The following is a 23,133-nucleotide window of genomic DNA, read 5'->3' as shown; positions in this document are numbered from 1 at the left end:
AATCCAGGTGCTATAAGTCAGTCACTGAGGTACCTCAAACTGAGCTACTTAGAGAGCTTCCCATGTGCTAACCTAAGAGTTACATCACAGGGCATGAGGCACAGCAGGAAGGTGCAGAACTGCTTACAGTGCCGTCCTACAGACAGTAAAAGACGTTAAACAAATCGAAAACATCTCCTACCCTAAGGCAGCGGTCCTCAAAGCATGGTGCCCACAGCCAGCTGCAGCAGCTGCAAGCCTGTTAGAAATGCACTCCCAGCCCCGGCCCAGACCTGCCGAATTAGAAATTGAGGATGGGGCCCAGCGCGCTGTTTCAACAAGCCCCCAGGTGATCCGGATGCATGCTACTGTGTACCAACCAACGTGATACGGTCCTGCTGTGATCAAACGTAGCATATGATTAATAGGAAAGGAATGAGAGCACAGAGCAACCCTTTAGAAGCCATTTCCTTTTCTTTCTTGTTCAGTATTCAGCGCTTACCGGGAGCCTGTGATGTGCCTGCCCTGGTACCAAGTGCTGAAAAGGCAAAGATTAGTAGGGTATCATCCTTAGCTTGGACCAACTCACACCCCACTGGGAAGAAAACTGGCTTATATAATAGTTATGGCAGCTGTGGTGATGTTCTAAGTCATGTCCTACCTCAATACAGGAAACCATCTGACACAGACTGTGTGTGTGCACATGCATCTCAGACTGCCATGGTGCCTCTGCAGAAAGGCCTGTGCCGATGGGGCAAGCAGGCCCCATCCTCTTCCTTCCTTGACCTTCCCGCACAGCACCTCTCACCAGTTGACATGTGTGTGCTTACTGTTCGTCTCCTCTGCCGGAAGGTGAGCTCCAGGACGTCGTCCTGCCCTCCGTTACAGCCCCAGCTCCCAGAACTGGGCGCTGAACAGTTACTCACCAGGGGCTTGTCGAATGGGTGGAGTGGATGAAATGTTACAGGGGTTCAGGTAAACAGTGACCATCATGGTGGACAAAAGCCTTCACCGTGTCATGGAACCTCAAGGAGCATTCTTCTGGCCCCTCTCCCTGATATCTGTTTAGAATTCCACATGCGGTGGACTCTCCACTTCTCTTACTGCTACATTTCTTACTAAGTTTTGAAATTGTTGAGCAGATTAAAGGATTCTTTTGATGCCTTTATGCTTAAACTTCGTAGAGTTTAAACTGCCTCTGTAACTATTCCTGGGACAGATTAGAAATAATTTGGAACTGAATTGGATTTGCCATTTTGTAAGCTTTTCTTATCTACCAGGGCTAATAGCAGACGCTTTCCTCCTTACAATAGCCCAGGAGGAAGGCTTATGATCTGCATTTCACAGATTGAAAACTGAGGGTCAGATAGGCGAAAAGCTTATATTCGCTGCTCTATAAATACGGCTTGAATCAACAGAGGATGTTTTGTATTCCATAATAAGTTTGGAAACTTATAAAGTATATAGAGAGGGGAAGCATGACATTGTGGAAACAATACAAGCTTTGGATTTAGCCATAACTGGGTTTGAATTTTAGCTTCTACTTTGAAACTGCTTGACCTTGGGCATGTTGCTTAATCTTTCTGAGCTGTTCAGTAACTCCCACCCAAATACTGGGAAGTTGCAGTCATGACGGACGTAACCTGTAAATACTGTTTAAAAAGTTCGATCTCTCTGCTGCCACGTTCCAAGCCTCCCTGGCCAGCACAGTCTCCAGCCTGGGCCGCCCACCTGCTTGCCATCCTTGAGCGTGTGAATGATCAATGGACAAATGGTCTAATACATTTTCTCCTCCAAGCTAATGAGAACCTTCACTCTGCTGCCCCGAGGCACCAAAAGGCTCATGAAACCATTTTCCCCTAATAACACAGCTTGATTAAGAAAATATGCTATTCCATGACATAGGTTTTTTTGTTTTTAACTCAAATACATTTACTGTTAAGTTTTCTTAGCAGATTCTTCCAGTCAGTCCATTTATAAATACAACTGTTAAAACGTAAAAGCATGTAAGAACTTCATGAATATCCTATGGTTCTTTACTGTAAAGGTTAAAGTAAAATAAAATATTTGACAGGGCATAAGACAGCATCTGAATGTTGTTGGGCTTCTGAAGAATCTGAAAACTAGACTTTACTCTGAGTGAGAAGAAACTTACTCCACTGCCCTGCTTTGCCTCACTGATGGAGAGAACCTCTTTAGAGAAAGGAGAATTCCTGTGGAAAGGGAATATCTGACCTAGCTATCTGGAATATCTGGGTCCAGAAAGATTTCCCAAAGGCCGAGCACTGTGCCAGGAGGCACAGACCAGGCCACGGCCATGAGGAGCTCACAGCTATGGAGAACTCAGGGACGTGAGCACAGGGCCACCACTGACAGCTTGGCAGACAAGGTAACATCAGGGCGTGGCCCTGGAGGAGGACCGGAGAACATGCCAGGAATCAAAGGAACGGAGAGAGAACCTCCAATCAAAGTGAACAGCCGGCGCCAATGAAGAGTACAGTGAGAGGGTACACCTGGGGAGCCAGGGTGCGTGGCCCAGTGTGGCTGCCCTTAGGGAAAGCACAACCTGTCTTCCACCTTTAAGTTCAAAGGGGGCTGTAGCAGTTTTGTGGGTGCACTTCATCAGGCTGAGGAAGTTCCCTTCTATTTCTAAGTCTGCGGAGTTTTATTAGACGTAGATATCGTACTTTGTCAGATGCTTTTTCTTCATCTACTGAGATGCTTATATCATTTTCTTTTTTTAGTTTGTTGATATGAAGAATTACATTTGCTGGTTTTCTAATGTTAAACCAACCTTGCATTCCTCAGATAAATGCCACTCAGCCAATATTATGGTAAAAAAATTCCGTTAAAATTTTCCTATCTATGTTCAGGAGTCTTTGTTTTTGTTTTTATAATCTTTGTCTGGTTTTGATATCAGGGTAATGCTGACCTCATAGAACGAATTAGCAGTATTCCTTCTTTCTCAAGTTTCCTGCAAGAAAAGCTTACATAAAATTTGTATTATTCCTCCCTTTATGTTTGGTAAGCTGCATGGGTGAGCCACCTGGGCCTGGATTTTCTCTATGGGATGGTTTTAACAAAAAATTCCGTTTCCTTAATGGATATAAAGCTATTCAGATTATCTACTTCCTTCTATGAGTAAGCTTTAATACTTTGAGTCTTTCAATGAATTTGTCGCCATTAAAAAGAATGAAATAATGCCATTTGCAGCAACATGGATGGATCTAGAGATTATCATATTAAGCTCAGTAAGTCAGAAAGAGAAAGACAAACACCATGATATCATTTATATGTGGAATCTAAAATATGACACAAATAAACATACCTACAAAACAAAAACAGACTCACAGATATAGAGAACAGACCTGTGGTTGCCAAGGGGATGAGGGTGGGGAGAAAGGACTGGGAGTGTGGGATTAGCAGATGCAAACCATTACATATAGGATGGATGAGCAAAGTTCTACTGTAGAGCACAGGGAACTACAGTCAATATTCTGTGATTAACCATAATTGAAAAGAATATGAAAAATTATGTATGTAAAACTGAGTCACTTTGCTATAAAGCAGAAATTAACACAACACTGTAAATCAACTATACTTCAATAAAAATTTTTTTAAAGGGATTTGTCCATTTCACCTCAGTTTTCAAATTTATTGGCATAACGTTGTTCATGATATATCCGTTATGCATTTAATATGTGTAGCACCTGTGGTGATGCCACCTTTTTCATTCCTAATATTTTTAATTTATGTCTTTTCTCTATGATCCATCTGACTAGAAGTTGGTAGACTTCACTGATTTTTCTCAAAGAATAAGCTTTTGGTTTGTCAATATCGGGTTTTTTTGTTTCCAGTTTCACTGATTTCTGTTCTGGTCTTTATTATTTCCTTTTCTACTCTAGGTTTAACTTCCACATTTTTTTCTACTACTTTCTTCAAGCTGAAGCTGAGGTTTATTGATTGAAGGCTATTCTTCTATTCTGACATAGGCATTAAGTATTATAAATTTCCCCAAACTACTGCTTTAGTGGCTTCCCACAAATGATATATTGTGCTTTCACATTTTCACTCATTTCAAAATTCTTTCTAATTTTTTATTTCTTCTTTGACCCATGAGTTAATTATAAGTGTCATTTTGTTTCCAAATGTCTGAGGGTTTTTCAAAGATCTTTGTTATTGGCTTCTAATTTACTTTTATTACTGTCAGAATATACTTTATAAAATGAGAATCCCTGGGGCTTCCCTGGTGGCGCAGTGGTTGAGAGTCCGCCTGCCGATGCAGGGGACGCGGGTTCATGCCCCGGTCCGGGAGGATTCCACATGCCGCGGAGTGGCTGGGCCCGTGAGCCATGGCCGCTGAGCCTGCGCGTCCGGAGCCTGTGCTCCGCAACGGGAGAGGCCGCAACAGTGAGATGCCCGCGTACCGCAAAAAAAAAAAAAAAAAAAAAAAAATGCGAATCCTTTTAAATTTGAGATTTGTTTTGTGGCCCTCTGTATCAGTCAGGCCTCTCCAGAGAAACAGAACCACAAACCAATAGGGCACGTGTGTTGGCAATATCTGTGTGGACACATGTACAAAGAGATCTATTTTAAGGAACTAGCCAGTGTGCAAGTTTGAGATTTGCAGGGCAGGCTGATGGGCTGGAAACTCAGGCAGGACCTACGTCACAGCCTTGAGGCAGAATTCCTTCTCCATTTTTGGAGAAAGGGATTTTGGAAATTTCTCCCCCCAAAATTCTCAATTTTTGCTCAAAGGCCTTCAGCTGGTTGGATGAGGCCTACCCATATTATGAAGAACAACCTCTTTAACGTAACTGGTGGTAAATGTTAATCACATCTCCAAAATCGCTTTACAGCAACATCTAAACTTGTGTTTGACCAAACAACTGGGCACCACAGCCTAGCCCCGAGGACACACAAAATCTAACCAACATGGTCTACTTTGGTAACCGTTCTATGCGCACCTGAAAAGAACATGTACTCTGTACCTAACTGTTGTTGAGCGGAGTGCTCTATAAATGTTGATTACGTCAAATTGATTGACAGAGAAGATCTGAACAATACTATCTCTCCTCATTTCTGTCTACTTTTTCCAACAATTACTGAAGGATATGGATCTCTCTCAATTTACTCATGTCTTCTTGCCATTCTACCAGTTTTTGCTTCATGTATCTTGAAGCTCTTATTAGGTACATAAATATTTATGGCTTACATTTTCTTGAGGAATTGAGCCCTTTACCATTATGAAAAGACCTTTTTATCCTTGGTAATATTCTTTGCTCTGAAGTTTACTTTTCTCTGTTCTCCATAAGGCCACTCCAGATTTTTCATTAGTGTAAGCATGGTATACCTTCCTCCATGCATTTAGTTTCAACCTATTTTTGTCTTTATATTTAAATTTCATTACTTGGAGGTAGCTAGAGTTGGGTCTTGCTTTTTTTGTCCAATCTGACATTCTCTACCTGCAATTAGAGTATTTAGACTACTTACTTTCGATCTGATTACTGATATGGTTAAGTTTATCGCCCATCATCTTGCTATGTCTTCTATCTGTCCCATTTTCCTTTGTTTCCTTTGTCCTCCCTCTATTCCTTCTTTTGGACTAACTGAATATTATTTATGCTTCAACTTCTACCTCCTTCGTTGGCTTATTTGCTATAACTTTTTTTTTAATGGTTGTAGGGAACTTCCTTAATAGGATAAAGGGCAGGTATAAAAACTCTACAGCTACCATCACACTTAATGATGAAAGACTGAATGGTTTATCTCTACAATCATGAACAAGGCTAGTACAATAAAGCAGGGAAAGGAATAAGTTAGCCTGCTTGGAAAGGAAGAAGTAAATCTTTCTATTCACAGACAATCTGAACATCTACTTAGAGAAGTCTTGTTGGATTTAAGACTGACTACTTAATTTTGAAGATTCCTGAGTTTTTTCATAGGTGCATGTATTAGTGAACACAGTCATCATCTATAATTTTGACACAACAGGCACGCAGGAGAGGGAAGACAGCCCCGGCACGGCCACGCGACAGGACGCAGGCAGCCATGTGGCGCATCTGGGACAGGCAGGCAGGGTCCAGGCTGGGTGGGCAACACCGGCTGGACGAGACGAGGCCTGGCCTCTGCCTGCTCTGTAACCAGGGGACGCCTTCACCACACCCTGCAACTCATCTGTTCAGGCAACCCCCAGTTCTGTTCCTCCTCCCCAGCTTGTGTATTGTTTTTAATAAAACACCTGCCCAAGTATTATTTCAATAGATCTTCACTAACAACCTGTGAGAAAGGACTTTCTCCCCAACTTGCAGGTGATCAAACTGGGGCTCGGGTGTTTTAAGTGAGTGGTTGAGGCCCCTGGATGGACTGTGTAGGTGTCAGAGCAGCAGGGAGACGGCAGGACATGCAGAGGCAGGGGCACCTACAGCCTCAGCTCGAGCCCCCACCATCCGGAAAGCGGCCGACATGACACTGGTTCCCACGGGAGGTGCCTGTGGACAGAGCTGTTACCCTGATGGCCGAGGCTGCTGGGCCTGTTCCCTGATGTTTTTAAAGGCAAGGTGTTGTTGACAAGGGTGGGCACATACCAGCAAGCTCCCCAGAAGCACATGTGTACAGAGCCCAAGGGCAGGCCCGGCTGCCCCGCCTGCCGGTGAACTTTGGCTTTGCTGGGATTTCCAAGCGCTTCTCAGCAGGCTACCAGCGGGTGTGATGCCTTTACAGAGCACTGCTGTCGATGGAGGGAAACTGGGGTGTATTTAGCAGCCGGACACGGCGGGGGCCTCGGCTGGGTTTAGCTCTGGCTGTGGGGCAGGCCCTCCAGCCTCTCTGAGTGCTTTACGCTCCAGGCCCGAGTAGGACAGGGCCCCATGCAGCTCCCATCTTTCTGGGTAGTCTGGCCCTGGAGGCTGTAAATTGGATGCCTCCACCAGGCAAAGCTGCAGGGAGCCTCGAGCGGGACACAGCACAGCCAACAGGCAAGAGGCCTCCCGTCCGTCCATGCGTGCCCATTTCTGCAGCCCCAGCCCAGGACAGGCGGTCCCCAAGCTAAGCCCCTCCCGGGCAGGCTCTCAATGCAGCCCTGCCACGTTCCAGGCACGCGGCCACATTTCGTGCACACAGTATTAACTCAGAAGGCAGGGCCGAGCCTTGCTGTCACTGGGGAGCTGGCTCAGCAGCGCCAAGAAACTGGTCGAGAGACTCCAGATCGGCCACCCAGTGTCCATCCTAGCCGGGGCTGCTCCCCCGTAACAGCCAGTGGGGCTCATTCACCAAGTCTCATTTCTCTCCCAAAATACAGAAATCAAGTCCCAGTCCATTACCAGTTCTTGATTTGATCAGCTTTGTTTCTCCTCCCTGCCCAGCTCTTCTATTATTTAAGCCTCCCAACAACCCCATGAAGGGAGCGTGATTACTCCATTTTACGGATGGAGAAACTGAGGGTCAGAGAGGCCCTACTGCAGAGTCTAACTTACAGGAATATTATGTCTAATGTGCACTCACTTCACACAATCTGTTTTCAATCCTAGAAGATTCTTCAGGGTGTGCAGAAAAGCCGGGAATAAATGCAGACAGACATGCCGCAAACCAAACGGGGGAAGGAATCTTTCTGGGAAATCCGAAGAAACACATGCTGTCTTTTCCCACTTCTTGAGGGGCTCCCCAGAGCCACTTTCACTGAATTACTTGTTTCCATGACTACACCATTCCTCAGCGAGGTTTACAGGTTTAGCACATTCCCAATTAAAGCCGTTCCTGCTCTGGGGAGAAGGCTGATGTAATAGGCTCAGCAGTGCCAGGAGGCTCCCACATGACAGCACCAGAAGCACAGGAGCCGCTCACAGACGCCACTCCTGTGCCGAACCTCACAAGTTCAACTGAACCACGAGGACGCATCTGGACGACCAGGGAGAGGTGCGACATTTCACAGGTTTGGACTCACTGCACCCCTCACCAACAGACCTCAGACAAACTGGGTGACTCCCTCTCGGCACAAAGGCTCCCACGAGGTCAGCACATCCACCCGACAGCATTCCTGACGGCTCTAAAAGGAGACTGGCGTGTGTGGATGTGGATAAAAGAGAATCATAGGCTTCCCTGGTGGCGCAGTGGTAAAGAATCCACCTGTCAATGCACGGGACACGGGTTCAAGGCCTGGTCTGGGAAGATCCCACATGCCGCGGAGCAACTAAGCCCGTGCGCCACAACTACTGAGCCTGCGCTCTAGAGCCCGCGAGCCACAACTACTGAGCCCACGTGCTACAACTACTGAGCCCACGCACCTAGAGCCCATGCTCTGCAACAAGAGAAGCCACCACAGTGAGAAGCCCGCACACCGCGACAAAGAGTAGCCCCCGCTTGCCACAACTAGAGAAAGCCCGTGTGCAGCAACGAAGACCCAACGCAGCCAAAAATAAATAAATTAAATACATAAATAAAAAGAAAATCGTGCCACAGCTGCACCAACAGCAGACGGAGAGGGGGAGGCCACAAGGCCAACTGCAGAGGCAAAGGTAACGATGCTGAGGGGCCTGACCCAGGAGGAGGAACCCCTGAGACGGCAGGGAAGTACCATCCGGGGCCTGGAAGGAAGCCCCTTTCCCAGCTTCTCCTCCGCGGCTCCCTGCCAACAATCACCCCAACAGCATCTACGCTTGCGGAACCTCTACGCCTTTGCTCCCTCTGGTGGGACTTTTCTTCCACATCCCAGGGCCCTTGGCCAACACTACAGCCCTGACGCACAGCCATCAAGCTTCTGTATCTGAGTGACGGAGACTCCCAGCTATGCCACCTTCCTCTTTCCCACAGGGCCCTAGATGGAGAAGACTCTCCCCCGAAACCCAGCTCCTCAGCACTTCAGCCCACCGACGCGACCTCTATCAACCCAGGTTGGCGCGTCCCCTCCGCCACGGCCTCATGGCAGACGGCGTCCAGGTCCTTCCACCGTCATCTTGTTTGCGTCAAGCGCAGCCCCGATGGCTCACAATTTGTTGTCTCACTGACTCACAGCCAGTTTGGCCAAGCTCTTCTGATGGGTCTAATCAGTCAGTGACCCTGTTAAACGCCAAGAATGTAAGCAGTGCCCCAAAAGGCTGGGCCCGAACACACGCCTATTGAAGTCATTCTTGGCGACTTTGCTGCCTGCTCCCCAGTCACAGCTGCTGGGACCTCTTGTCCCCTCGCTCCACACACGCTCCCTGGGCAGGCGCGTCCCAGCCAAGCTTTCCAGGTGCTGACAAGTCGCTGACCACCGAGAGCTCTGCCCCGACTGCCCTTGTGCTCTGAGGAGACAGCTCATCTCTGCTCAGGCTCCAGGCCCAAGGCACCTGTGCACCAACACTCACTCGTGGCTTATATATTCATTCCGGCTGCCCTGGTGCTCAAAGACCAACAAGTAGAAGGAGTCGCCTAAGGATTAAGACAAGTCTACGGGATAAACATCTGAACTGAGAATAATGATGCGATAGATAAACTTTTTAAATGAACGAGAAAAAAGCAGGCGACATTCTACTTTCATCAGTACAGTCCTAGATTCAACCCACAAATTCCCGAAACTTCAGGAAATTAAGAGTCCACCACCACACGAGGCACTCAAGCTTCAGTGTAACTGCTTCCCGAACCTCACACAGAAGGAGAAATACTGAGAAACCAGCTTTCCACAAACACAGATCTGTTATCAAATACACGCTTCCTTTCCTTTCTGAAAAATACTCAGAACTTTGCCTCCGAAAGGCTCGGCAGAAACCCAGAGCGCCACGCCCCTTGGCGGGCTGCCCCGTGGGGGCCGACTCACCTTCACGTGACCCAGGTCCCCAGGCCGGCTGCCCTCAGCTGGGTTCACGGGCTTGCTCTCCACCCGGGGCCTCACGACCTGGCGGAAGGGGCTGCACAGCGGAAAGCCACTCACACTGATGCTGTCTGAAAGATGAGAATAAAATTGTAAGTGAGAAGTTAACCGGATTCTTTTTTTTAATGTAGGAGATTTTATTCAAAAATCGCTAATATCTGGAGTAATGCTCCCGTGTGTGCTCACTACTCTACCTCGTGTTAACTACAACCGCCCAGTGAATCTCCCGGGAACGTAGTCACACCTACCACAGGTCAAAGTCGAGGACGTACCACTTCTGAAACACGCCAGGTGCCTACCATTGTCAGGAGGCACAGCCGCAGCACCACGTCACCTGCACCCGCCCCCAGCTTCCTGTGCTCAGACAGCGCCAAGCCGCCTTTACCTTCCAGCCTTTGTACGAGCTGCTCCCTCAGCCTCCGTTCACGCGGTGGTTTCACCGTGCCACTTGAACTTAGTCTAAAAGCCCATTCGTCTTCCAATTTCAGGAGGCCACTACTGTGTCCAGAACCGTATGTAAACCTCTATAGAGCACTCCCTGCCACCTGTTCTTTTTCTTACCTGGTGATCTCACCTGTCAGTCTAATCCAGGACTCCTCCTAAGTCCTTTATCTCACACCCCACATCCAATCCGAAAGGAGCTCTTGTTAGCTCTCAGAGTATTTCCAGAAATGGCTTTCAAGGCCACCAGCCTGGTCTGGTCGCCATCAGCCCCTCAGGACTAAGAACAAGGCCTCCTGGCTGCCCCCACACACACATGCCGCTCTGGCTCGTTTCCCTCCACAGAAATGTAAATCAGGTCACGCCCCTCCCAGGATGCCTCCTGTTACTCAAGGGCCCTTTGCACAGCACAATGGCTGCATGAGGTTGAAGAAAAATGCATTTTCAGACTGTAAAAACTGCTGACAACAGTGTAAGTAAGTATCTTCTGCACCCCAAAAGAAACTGACTCAATTATCAACTAGAACCACTTCTAAATTAGATGGAGGTGCCCACCAATTATGAAGAAACATTTGTTAGGAACATCGCCATGAAAAGTTAATTTTATTTATTTGTTTATTTATTTTTGGCTGTGTTGGGTCTTCGTTGCTGCGCACGGGCTTTCTCTAGTTGCCTCGAGCGGGGGCTACTCTTCATTGCGGTGCGCAGGCTTCTCATTGCGGTGGCTTCTCTTGTTGTGGAGCAGGGGCTCTAGGCGTGCGGGCTTCAGAAGTTGTGCCACACGGGCTCTAGAGCGCAGGCTCAGTAGCTGTGGCGCACGGGCTTAGCTGCTCCACGGCATGTGGGATCTTCCCAGACCCGGGCTCGAACCCGTATCTCCTGCATTGGCAGGCGGATTCTCATCTACTGCACCACCAGGGAAGTCCCAAAAGTTAATTTTTAAATGACTTCCATTAAGCAGAGAAAATGCAAACCCAAAATACAATTCCAGATGGTGGCTAGAGGACAGTTTATGCATCCCTCAGAATCCCAACAGAAAGTCAACCGAGCAGCAGAGGGCCACACCAAAACTCAGTTACAAGTAAACCAGGCGCCCACGCATCATCGAACAGGCAAGCAGGGGAGTACAAACCCCCAACAGCCCCACGAGCGAATGCACTTCAGGAGCTCCTACTTCTGACAACAGCAGGTAGACAATTCAGACCAACCCAGCCGCTGAGAACAACTCGAGAACGCAGACAAGGCACTGGAGGGCTAACAAGGCAGGAGGAACTCCAGGACCACGATCCGGCAGGAGAAGGAGATGCAGGGACACAGGCCTGCCATTCAACTTCCCCAGAGGTGCCTGCAGCTCCCTGAAGAACTGACCAAGAGGCTGAGAATCTGAGCAGAGCCTTTCACACTCAGGTGGGAAAGCAGTGACATTCTGTGTCCCCTAAAAAGAGTGGATGGTAAGCCCTAGAGGCTTTGGGTGGGACCCGAAAGGACGACACACTAAGTGAAGGATAGACTGGAAATAAAGCGGCCGCCCAGGGACCGGCGCCCAACTGTGAATCAGGTCAGTACCTGCAACCGGACTGAGGCAATTCTCCTGCCTAAACACATTCCCTGTCGCGCCTACTCTGTCCTGTGTCTTCTCACCGTTGTGCACCTCTGACAACCACCTCTGTGGATCCTAATATCCCCAATTCTTCACCATGCAGCCACCCTTCCTTCGAGTCCGGGCACCTCGTCTACACTGAGACCCGCAATCACTACAGCTGGCCCCGTATCCAGGAAGACAGGCTGCGAGGCAGGGCCGTGGTGGGGACTCAGACGGGTCAGGGAATATTAAGTGTTTGTCACAAGACCTGGTACCTGGCAAACATTCGGCAAAAACAGCTATTGTTATTATAGCAACCTATATGCACGTCCCAGATTCCTTCCATGACTATCAACTCATTGAGGGCAGAATTCTTATCAATGTCACTCTCATACACCCCCCACAGTAGCTGGCACAGGCTCTAGCAAATCATAAACCCACAGTAAACGTTAAGTAAATGAATAAATCACAGGGTCAGATTTGGTAGTTTACACGCCACAGTCAACGAAAATTCCATCACCCCAAAGTCACGTTCAATAATCAACTCAATTCACTCACGGTTAACTGAACTTTCATCATGTGTCTCTGTGCAAAGACCCATTTGCAAAAGTCAGTCCAAAGCTGCGAGATTTGAATGGGTTTTTCTCTCCCTTTTCTCGTTCTCCCAGCATCATGGGCATAATCTGTAAAACCTCTCCACTACACCACAGTACCTGCTGTGAGGGAACTAGTATTATGAACACAGACATTTGCAAAACACAAACTCCACACTCTTCAGCTAGAAACTAGGTCACGTGGAGCCTGCAAGTGAGCCCCAGGATCACCCCTGCTGAGTTAAGGCAGGTGCCCAACGGATTTTAAGCGCCACCTCTCGTTCCCCCACGTACTTCACTCTTCCCTAGAGAAAGTTTCCATCATTAGCATATTATGCAAATGCTGCTAGCTCCCAAAGGCCTGAGGTCCTTTTGTGCCTTGGAAATACTGATCCTGTTTTACACTTGTAACAGTGCTCAAGGCCTCCTTTCTGCAGGGGTCCAGAGGCTCCGGGCTGTAGTGGGAAATGTCCTGAGCAGCGGCTTGGTCTGTCCTCCTTCCTTGCGGAACAGCTCCTGCCCCCACCCCAGGTTGTTCTGGCGGGATCAGGGGTGGCTCTAATCCAGCCGTGGTGAGAGATGGAAATGTCCCATCAACAGTGGTTGATCCACAGGACGAACGTGAGACCCCAGAAGGGTCTCGTTGAGTCTTTCTGAGATTTGATCTGTGAAGGGTGGAGCAGGCGGGGTGCATCTTCCTTTGAATCATGTGTTCTCAAGATAGAGGTTTGGGTCTTCCTGCAGCCATCCTCCCACCACACTGCAAGAGTGAGTGAGTCACAACCCTGTGAGCTCAGTTTTCTTGACTCTAAAATGGGGACCCGCTCAAGGGAATCAGTGAAAAGCACAAATCTGCAGTGTCTTGGAACTGGAGGGATCTAGGATTGTGGGCACTTACCAAAAAAGGCTAAAAACTACATCGGAAATGTGCCTCCTTTTCTGACATCGACTTCAAAGCCTCAAAGAAACCTCAGAAACCTGTAATCTTCAAGCTCAGGGAAAAAATATATATTAAAACAGCTACTCTCCGGCTTCTTCATAGATTAAAGAATTCTGCCCCCTAATCCAATTGAGAATGGAAAAGACAAGCTATGTATAAATTATAAATGGGGACAGAAGATCAGCAGCTCTGTCCCCATGGGAGACAGAGGGGTGGGAGGGAGAAGCCAGCCTTGGGAAGGCCGGAAGCTGCATAAGGACAGGGCTGGAGAGGAGGAGGCCGCCGCACAGGGTGGCGAGAGGCTGGACGGAGCCAGTGGAGCAAGCAGGGAAGAGGCCGCTCCCAGCTGGGCGGATGGAGGGCAGCAAATTCTGTTCAACCATTTCGGCCAATTTTCCTGCCAACACAGGCTACCACAAATAGAACAGAGAACAGATTGGGATGACAAGCAATAGGAAGATAAGACCAAAAAAGTTACAAACAGACGAAGGCAGCCTCGTAGGAAGACCGCAGAGTTGAGTGGATTTAGGAGGACAGAGGGTATTTAAGAATGGGACGAGCCTGGTAGATCATCATGAATCAAAGGGAGCTTTTAGAGAGAATTTCACAGTTGCTGTTTACAGTGCTCAATTTTTCTATTAAGAGCATCTCTGTGGGCAATTCAGAAATACAATTTTATATGCTAAAATAGTACGTGTCTCTCGAAGTCAGCTTCATCACAGCCACAGTGACAACTGGTAGAAATGACAGCTGAAAGTGGGATGTGTGTGGTGGGAAGAAAAAGCACAGTCGCAATAAAAATACTGCAACTAAGAAGGGCTGGAGGCTGCGTGTTCACTGCGGGCTCAGCACAGCACTGGGCGCTTAGGACACGTCACGTAGCTGCTCGTCACGCCCTGCCAGGCGGGCACGATTTTATCCGTTCTATAGATGAGGAAGCCGAGGTCCCGAGAAGGTAAGTAACTTGTAGTTCATCAGAGGCACAGCCAGAACTAGAAGTCAGTACTGTCGGATTTGTGATGACCCAGCAAAGCTGGCACAAACAACATGCTTCAGCCCTGACGTGAGCTTATGAAACCTCCCCAGCCAGGCTGCTCTGCAGTGCACCATCCCACGAAACCTACCACGAGGCCCCTCACGATGGCTTAGCATCTGTCTTCGGTGAGGGGGCCACTCCAGAAATGTGTCCATTTTTGTGCACTTTCAAAAGAGACACAAATGCTGAAGGCTGAATACACACTTTTCTCACTGGTGACAGGTATATGAAATAAACCAAACTGGAATAAAATGCATTTACAAAGGCCAAAGGAGACAACCATCTCCCAGTGGGAGTCGGTCGGGGTCTGGTGCTCCAGGTAGAATATATTTCAAAGGCCAAAGGAGACAACCATCTCCCAGTGGGAGTCGGTCGGGGTCTGGTGCTCCAGGTAGAATATATTTCAAAGGCCAAAGGAGACAACCATCTCCCAGTGGGAGTCGGTCAGGGTATGGTGCTCCAGGTAGAATATATTTTGAAGATGTTTTTTCAATTATTCATAAAGTCCCTGGGTGCCAAAGAGCCCATCTGGTTATCATAACATATCCTCAAGAAAACCAAAGAAGTAGAAGCATTTGGCTCAGAAATTAGACAATACTCATCCTCAATTTCCATAGAGAAAGTGGTGTGTTTATTCATTCAGAAACTTTGGGATATGCTTAGGAAGAAAAAATAATTCATGTAGAAACAGTGGCCTTCATATACCATTCAAACGGAAACAGCCCTCCCTCCATCCCCCTGGCCTTCCCTCCTGCTAAAGTAGGGGGAAGCAGCACCCCTCCTGCGGGGCCCAATCGGTGCCTCACTGCTCTCGCCCCACGAACGGCCTCCCGGGATGTCTGCAGCCTCTCCCTCCTCCGCGCATTCTCATTCCAGGCACCCTCACCCAGTACCAGGGCTTCTCACTTTAACATCGTTACAGAGACACAATTAGCATATCATAACCTGCAGATGTTTAAACTGTACAACTGGAGGAGTTCTGACATTCCTAAAACAAGCAACACAATTGAGACGGTGAACATACCCACCTACTGCCAGGTTCCCCGTGCACCCTCGCACATCCTCACCGCCACCCTCCTGGCCAGATACCCACTGCTGGCACCAGACATGAGGGTGCGTTTTCCAGAAGTTAACACATTATACATATTGTACATTAATCTACGCTCCTCTGTCAGGCTTCTTTCACTCAGCATCCTTATCTCGGAATCATCCTGAGTTACTGTGCATATCAACAGTTCACTCCTTTGTATCGCTCAATAGTATTCCAGTGAGTGGATATAACACAATTTGTTTTTCCACTCACCTACTGATGAACACGTAGGTTGTTTCTGGTTATTACAAAAATAAAGCTGCTCTGAACATCTGTGTACAAGTCCTTGTATGGACATATGCTGTCAGTTCTCCTGGTTCAATATCCAGGAATAAGTTGGCTGGGTCATATGCTAAGTGTATATTTGATTTTCCAAGAAAGTTATTAATGAGTCGTTAATATGCTTGCAAACAATAAAAAGGAATTCAAAGGAATAAATAAGGAAGATGAGCCTATCAAAAACTGAGCAGGCAATTTAAGAACAAATATCACCTCTTTGGGGGTTTTTGGTTGTTTTTTGTTTTGTTTGGCAGCATCACATGGCTTGGGGGAATCTTAGTTCCCCGACCAGGGACTGAACCTGGGCCACGGCAGTGAAAGAGCTGAGTGCTAACCACTGGACCACCAGGGAACTCCCAAAATATCACCTCTTGAAGTGAAAAACAAACTGGATAATTTAAACACTCCTTAAAGAGCCAAACAGAAAATTAGGCAAAAAGAAAAAGTTAGTGAATTGGAAAAAAGAGGAGTGGAAATTATCTAGAATGTGGCACATGGAGAAAGATGAGGAATGTGAAAGAACATTAGAGGCCATGGAAGAGTGAGAGGCTACACAGGTGAACAGGGGTTAGGGAAGCAGGTGAGAGTAAACTGGGGAAAGCTGGTATCTGAAGAGAGACAGACTGAACATTTTTCATAATGGAAAAATGTGAATCCTCAAATTCAAAAAGCGCAAAAAAGCTCAACGGGACCAATAAAAGGAAACGCAAACCTAGAAATGACACAGTAAACCTGCAGAATACCGAAAAATAAGAAAAAGTTATTTTTGAAAACATACAGGGGATTGACATATATACACTAATATGTATAAAATAGATAACTAATAAGAACCTGCTGTATAAAAAAATAAATAAAATTCAAAAATTCTAAAAAAAAAACCATACAGGGACATGTCCACACAAAAACGTGTACACAGATTCTCATAACAGCATTAATCATAGCAGCCAGAATGGAAACAATTCAAAGATCCGTCAACTGACGAACCGATAAACAAAAACCGTCTGTCCATACAATAGAATACTACTCATCCTCAAAAAGGAATGAGGGGCTGACACAGGTTGCAACACCAATGACCCCTGAAACATCATGCTAAGCGGAAGAAGCCAGACACAAAAGGCCACAGATTGTATGATTCCATTTATATGAAATGTTCAGAATAGGTAAATCCACAGAGACAGAAAGTAGATTTCTAGTGACCAGGGGAGGGGAGGATGGTGAATGGCTCCTAATGGGTTTGGGATTTCTTTCTGGGGTGATAAAAATGTTTTGATTTTGGTTGATTGCACAACTCTGAATATACTAAAAGTTACTAAATTGTACACTTTAAATGGGTGAATTTATGGTATGTGAATTGTATCAATTTTTTTTAATTAAAGGATATAAACACTTGGGGGGGAAGAAAAATGGAGATTGTATCCAAAGGAACAATAATTACACCAAGAGCTAACTTCAACAGCAATGGAAGCCATTCGACAGTATGAATTCATCTTCAAAGTATTTAAGAAAATTTAACTGCTAATCTAGAAATATGTACACAGCAGAACTTCCTATTCTTAGAAATAACTGGTGACATAAAGACATTTCAGAACAAAAGCTGAGCAAACTTACCACCAACACATCCTCACTAAAGTAACTCAACAAGAAAAGGAACCCTCATACACTGTTGGTGGGAGTGTAAATTGGTGCAATCACTATGGAAAACAGTACAAGGTTCCTAAAAATACAGCTACCATATGATCCAGCAATTCCACTCTCCTGGGTATATATCCAGAAGACACGAAAACACTAATTCAAAAAGATACATGCACCCCGATATTCTTAAGCAGCGATACTCACAACAGCCAAGACATGGAAGCAACCCAAGTGCCCATCAACAGACAAATGGATAAAGAAGATGTGGTGCATACACACAATGGGATATTACTCAGTCATAAAGAAGAATGAAATTCTGCCATGAAGGCTGTACTATGAATGAGGCAGCATCACACAGACAAAGTGTTGTGAAGTTGCAGCCCTAAAATCTGAGAGTAGGATCTCCTTCTGGTGTCCCAGGTGAGAGAAGAAACAAAGGTCTAGTTCCACAACGCTGTGCGCACAAGGCACACTTTCTCACAGTCACGTCCAGCTGTCACCTCCAAGGCTAAGTGTGAAATCCATACTTTTTCACAGCAGACAAGGTGTTCAACATGCTACAGGAGCCAGTGTCCAGTGAGATCTTGTTTGGGAGCCTGTTACTGATGATCACCTTTGCCGAAAAGCGACACCATTTGAGTCACTGGCCACACGGGAGGCCAACTACAGTGGACTTTTAAACCATCTGACGGTCCTCTTAGCTTCAGGACATTACCGAGTTTCTCCCCCTCTAAAGATGGGTAAGAAAAAAAGAAACAAGTGAAACCGAAGCAGGTGACACTTGGCCAAAGGATCTCAGGGACCCCTGGCGACAGAGCCCTGAAATGGGAGCCCAAAAGCGGCACTTTCTTTTCTTTGGAAATCGTCAAAGGAAGCGAAGGATTAAGGTACTTGAGGACACACTGTAGAGCACAGGGAGTATCAATATCCTGTGATAAACCATGATGGAAAAGAACATGAACAAGATAGATAGATAGATGTATATGTATGTATAACTGAATCACCTTGCTGTACAGCAGAAATTAACAAGTCAACTATACTTCAATAAAAAAATTTTTAACAAAAGAGATGTGAGGACATGTGTTCAAATCCCAGATGTGCTCCCTTTGTCTGTCCAGAACCGATGTGCTTAAAGGAGCACTGGACGTGGAGACAAAAGCCTGGCCCTGCCACCCGCCCGCCCCCAGCCTTGGGAAAGACTGATCACTGATCAACAGGAAAGGTCCCAGCAGCGCTGGTAAATGCTGCTCTCACGTTTCCACTCTGGATCTTACACATCTTTTGTATCTTGTTTACATGTAGTATTCCATCTCTACTTAAAGAGAAACACAAATAAATGAACATCAATTCTCCAAAGAAAGCCACAGAAATAGCTCAATTAGCATATGTTATTTTAGGATAAAATCAGGAAAACAAAACCAGAGTACTGCCAATTTGAAACTGGAAATAGGATGCCTTTTCCACAAGATAACAAAGGGAGAGCCATGGTCCCAGGCCAAGTAATGACACATGCTTGTTCTTTTAGAAACAAGAAATTCAAAGTACAGTCTGAATGTCTGAGCCCTCTTCACAGCTGTCCTCAAGCACTGCACATCCCTAAAAGACTGGGAAAGTCATTATTTCTTCATTAAAGAGTCAGCCAAATCACAGAAATCACAGAGCTGACAGTTTCAAGTCAGAACACTAATTTTAGGAATTATCTAAAGAAAAAGTTCAAGCCAGCATCATCCCCCAAAACCTTTCCTCTCCAACAAATTCGTTGTTGATACTTATGGGGCAAACTCTCTTAAGGAATAACTGTTAGAATCTCCCTCCCTCCCTCTCTCTCCCTCTCCCTCTCCCTCCCTCCCTCTCTCTCCCTCTCCCTCTCCCTCTCTCTCTCTCTCTCTCTCTCTCACACACACACACACACACACACACACACACTTTTCAAAAACTAAGTTACCGGAACTTGCTTTCTGCCACGGTTTTTACACATGCATGAAAAACAAATTTCCCCACCCCTCCCTCTTTCATCCTCTAAGGTCCTGCTCTTTCTGTAAATTTTACCTCCATCATCACCTCCAAAGACAAGCCTTCCCTCACTCCCTGTGATACAGTCATAGTATCATGTACCTCTCCTACCTAGCACTTAGCAAAGCTGTACTTTTTCATTTATTTGTGAAAAAATTCATTTCACTTATTTTATCAATTATTAAATTGCCCATCTCTCCCACTAGACTTGCGTGGTCTAACAGAGTGGCCGCAAGATAGTGCGCCTTTAAAGTAATTAAAATCAAATAATACTTGATCTTTAGATGCACCATCCACATCACAAGTGATCAAAGCCACATGTGACCCACGGTCACCCTACTGGACGGCTCAGAACAGGAACTGCCCTATCACAGAGTTCTGATGGACAGCACTGCACTGGACACTAAGCTCCTTGAGGGCAGGGACTGCGTCTCATTTTACTCAGGACAATCCCAAGAGAAGTACAGTACAGACACACCTCGTTTTACTGTACTTCGCAGATACTGCACTTTTTACAAATTGAAGGTTTGTGGCAGCCCTGTGTGAAGCAAGTCTATCGGCGCCATTTTTCTAACAGCATTTGCTCACTTGGTGTCTCTGTCTCACATTTCAGTAATTCTCACAGTATTTCAGTATTTTTGATTATTATATTTGTTATGGTGATCTGTGATCAGTGATATTTGATGTGACTATTGTAGTTGTTTTGGTATATTTTAGCGATGAAGTATTTTTAATTAAGGTATGTGCATTGCTTTTTTCAGACATAATGCTACTGCACACTTAATATACTACAGTATAGTGTAAACAACTTTTATAAGCACTGGGAAACAAAAAATCATGACTCGATTTACTGCAATATTCACTTTATTGTGGTTGTGTGGAACTGAACCCACAGTATCTCTGAGGTATGCCTGTACCTGGAATAAAGCAGACAGTCCATAAGTATCTGTGAAGGGGGTGTGGGGGGAAGTACACACCGTAACTGCTAACTCTACTACACCACACACCGCATGGTAAAACCCAGAAGAAAGAAATTATTTAAGTCCTGTTACCTGATTAAAACAGAATACTAGTAATTAGTTACACTTCCATAACTTAAAATTGTATGACATAACTTCAAATATTCTATAATATCCACTCCCATTCAAATACTTACAAGTACCTCATATACACACACAAAATTAGCTCAAAAACTATAGACTAAAACAGGTAACTAAAATGGTTTTACAGGTGAATTCTACCAAACGTTTAAAAAATTAACGCCAATCCTTCTCAAACTCTTCCAGAAATTAAGGAAGAGGGAACAGTCCCAAGCTCATTTTCCCAGGTTAGCATTACCCCAGTACCAAAGCCAGACAAGGAAACTACAAGAAAACTACGCATCAATATCCCTGATGAATACAGATGCAAAAATCCTCAACAAAGTATCAGCACATCAAATTCAACAATACATTGAGAGCATCATATACCAGGATCAAGTGGGATTTACCCCTGGGATGCAAGAATGGCTCAACATACACAAATCAATAAATGTGATACACACATATTAACAGAATAAAGGATAAAAATGATATGGTCATCTCGATAGATGCAGAAAAAGCATCTGACAAAATGCAAAATCTTTTCATGATAAAAACCCTCAACTAATTGGGTGTTGAAGGAACATACCTCAACATAATAATGGCTATATGTGACAAGCCCACAGCTAACATACTCAATTGGTGAAAGGCTGAAAACTTTTCCTCTAAGATCAGGAACAAGACAAGGGTGCCCACTCTTACCACTATTCAACATAGTACTGAAAATCCTAGCCAGAGCAATCAAGCAAGAAAAAGATATTAAAAGGTATCCAAATCAGAGAGGAAGAAGTAAATTATCTTTATTTGCAGATTATATGATCTTATACAGAATCCTAGACTCAACCAAAAACTGTACGATCTAATCAATAAATTCAGTAAAGTTTCAGGATATAACATTAACATACAGAAATCAGTTGCTTTCCTACACACCAACAACAAAATATCTGAAACATAATAAAGAAAGCAATCCCATTACGATAGCATCAAAAACATAAGGTAGTTAGGAATTTAACCAAGGAAATGAAAGAACTGAACACTAAACTACAAGACTTTGATGAAAGACATTGAAGAAGACACAAAAATGGAGAGGTATCTTGTATTTGTGGATCAGAAGAATATTGTTAAAATGTCCATATTACCCAAAGCCATCTATAGATTCAATGCAATCCCTATCAAAATTCCAATGGCGTTTTTCACAGAAATAGTGAAAGCAATTCTGAAATTCGTATGGAGTCACAAAGACCCCAATAGCCAAAGCAATCCTAAGCCAAAAGGACAAAGCTGGAGGTATCATACTGAATACTTCCAGATATCAAATTATACTACAAAGCCATAGTAATCAAAATAGTATACAGTAATCAAAACAGCATAAAAATAGACACACAGACCAATGGAAAATAGAGAGCCCATAAATAAACCGCTGCATATGCGGTCAACTAATCTTTGACAAGAGAGCCAAGAATATTCAATGGGGAAAGGCAGCCTCTTAAATAAGTGGTGCTGGGAAAACTAGATAACCACATGCAGAAAAATAAATCTGGACCCCTATCATAAATCACTCACAAAAATTAACTCAGAAGATTAAAGACTTAAACATAGGACCTGAAACTGAGAAACTCCTGGAAGAAAACATAGGAGAAAAGCTCCTTGACACTGGTCTTGGCAACAATTTTTTGGATCTGACACCAAAAGCATGAGCAACAGAAACAAAAATACAAGTGGGGCTATATCAAACTGAAATGATTCTGCACAGCCAAAGAAACAATCAAGAGTATGAAAAGCCAACCTACAGAATGGGAGCAAATATTTGTAAATCATCTATTTGATAAGGGATTAATATCAAAATGTATAAAGAATTCATACAACTCAATAAAAAAAATCTGATTTCAAAATAGGCATAGGAACCGAGTAAGATACTTTTCCAAAGATGACATACAAATGGCCAAAAACTACATGAAAAGGTGCTCAACCATCACTAATCATCAGGGAAATGCAAACCAAAACCACAATGAGATAACATCTCACATACTTTAGAATGGCTGTTCTCAAAAAGACAAGAGATAAGTGTAGGCAACAATGAGGAGACAAAGAAAAAAGTGCACCCTTGTGCACTGTTGATGGGGATGTAAATTGGTGCAGTCACTGTGGAAGCAGTGTGGAGATTCCTCAAAAAATAAAAAATAGAACTACCATATCATTCAGCAATCCCACTTCTGAGTACATATCCAAAGGAAATGAAAAAAAGGATCTCAAAGAGATACCGGCACTCCATATTTTTACAGCATTATTCACAATAGCCAAGATGAGGAAACAACCTAAGCATATCTCTACAGATGAACAGACACAGAAGATGTGATATATACATATATACACACAATGGAATATAATTCCATGAGAAAGAAGAAAATCCTGCCATTTGCAACAACATGGACGGACCCTGAGGGCATTATGCTAAGTGAAATAAGTCAGAGAAAGATAAATACTGTATGATATCACTTATATGTGGAATCTAAAAAAGATATACCTGTAGAAACGGAGAGAGAATGGTGGTTACCAGGGGCCGAGAGGCAGGCAAAATGGGGAGATGTTGGTCACAGTGTACAAACTTGCAGTTAGAAGATG

At 45.0% G+C, this 23,133-nt stretch overlaps 1 protein-coding gene across 2 annotated transcripts in view; it reads right to left on the bottom strand.

Moving 5' to 3' along the window:
• TRAPPC9 (trafficking protein particle complex subunit 9) overlaps positions 1 to 23,133 on the bottom strand; it is a 505,716-nt gene that overhangs the window by 320,088 nt on the left and 162,495 nt on the right. For both annotated transcript variants that reach the window (XM_082675096.1, XM_082675097.1), the window contains one exon: positions 9,773 to 9,897. In XM_082675096.1, the coding sequence (XP_082531222.1) occupies positions 9,773 to 9,897 (125 nt within the window). The remainder of the gene's footprint in view (positions 1 to 9,772; positions 9,898 to 23,133) is intronic.

The sequence above is a fragment of the Grampus griseus genome, assembly GCF_964374135.1.
Source record: "Grampus griseus genome assembly, chromosome: 17".
NCBI lineage: Eukaryota > Metazoa > Chordata > Mammalia > Artiodactyla > Delphinidae > Grampus > Grampus griseus.
This window is presented reverse-complemented; position numbering and strand designations above follow the sequence as displayed.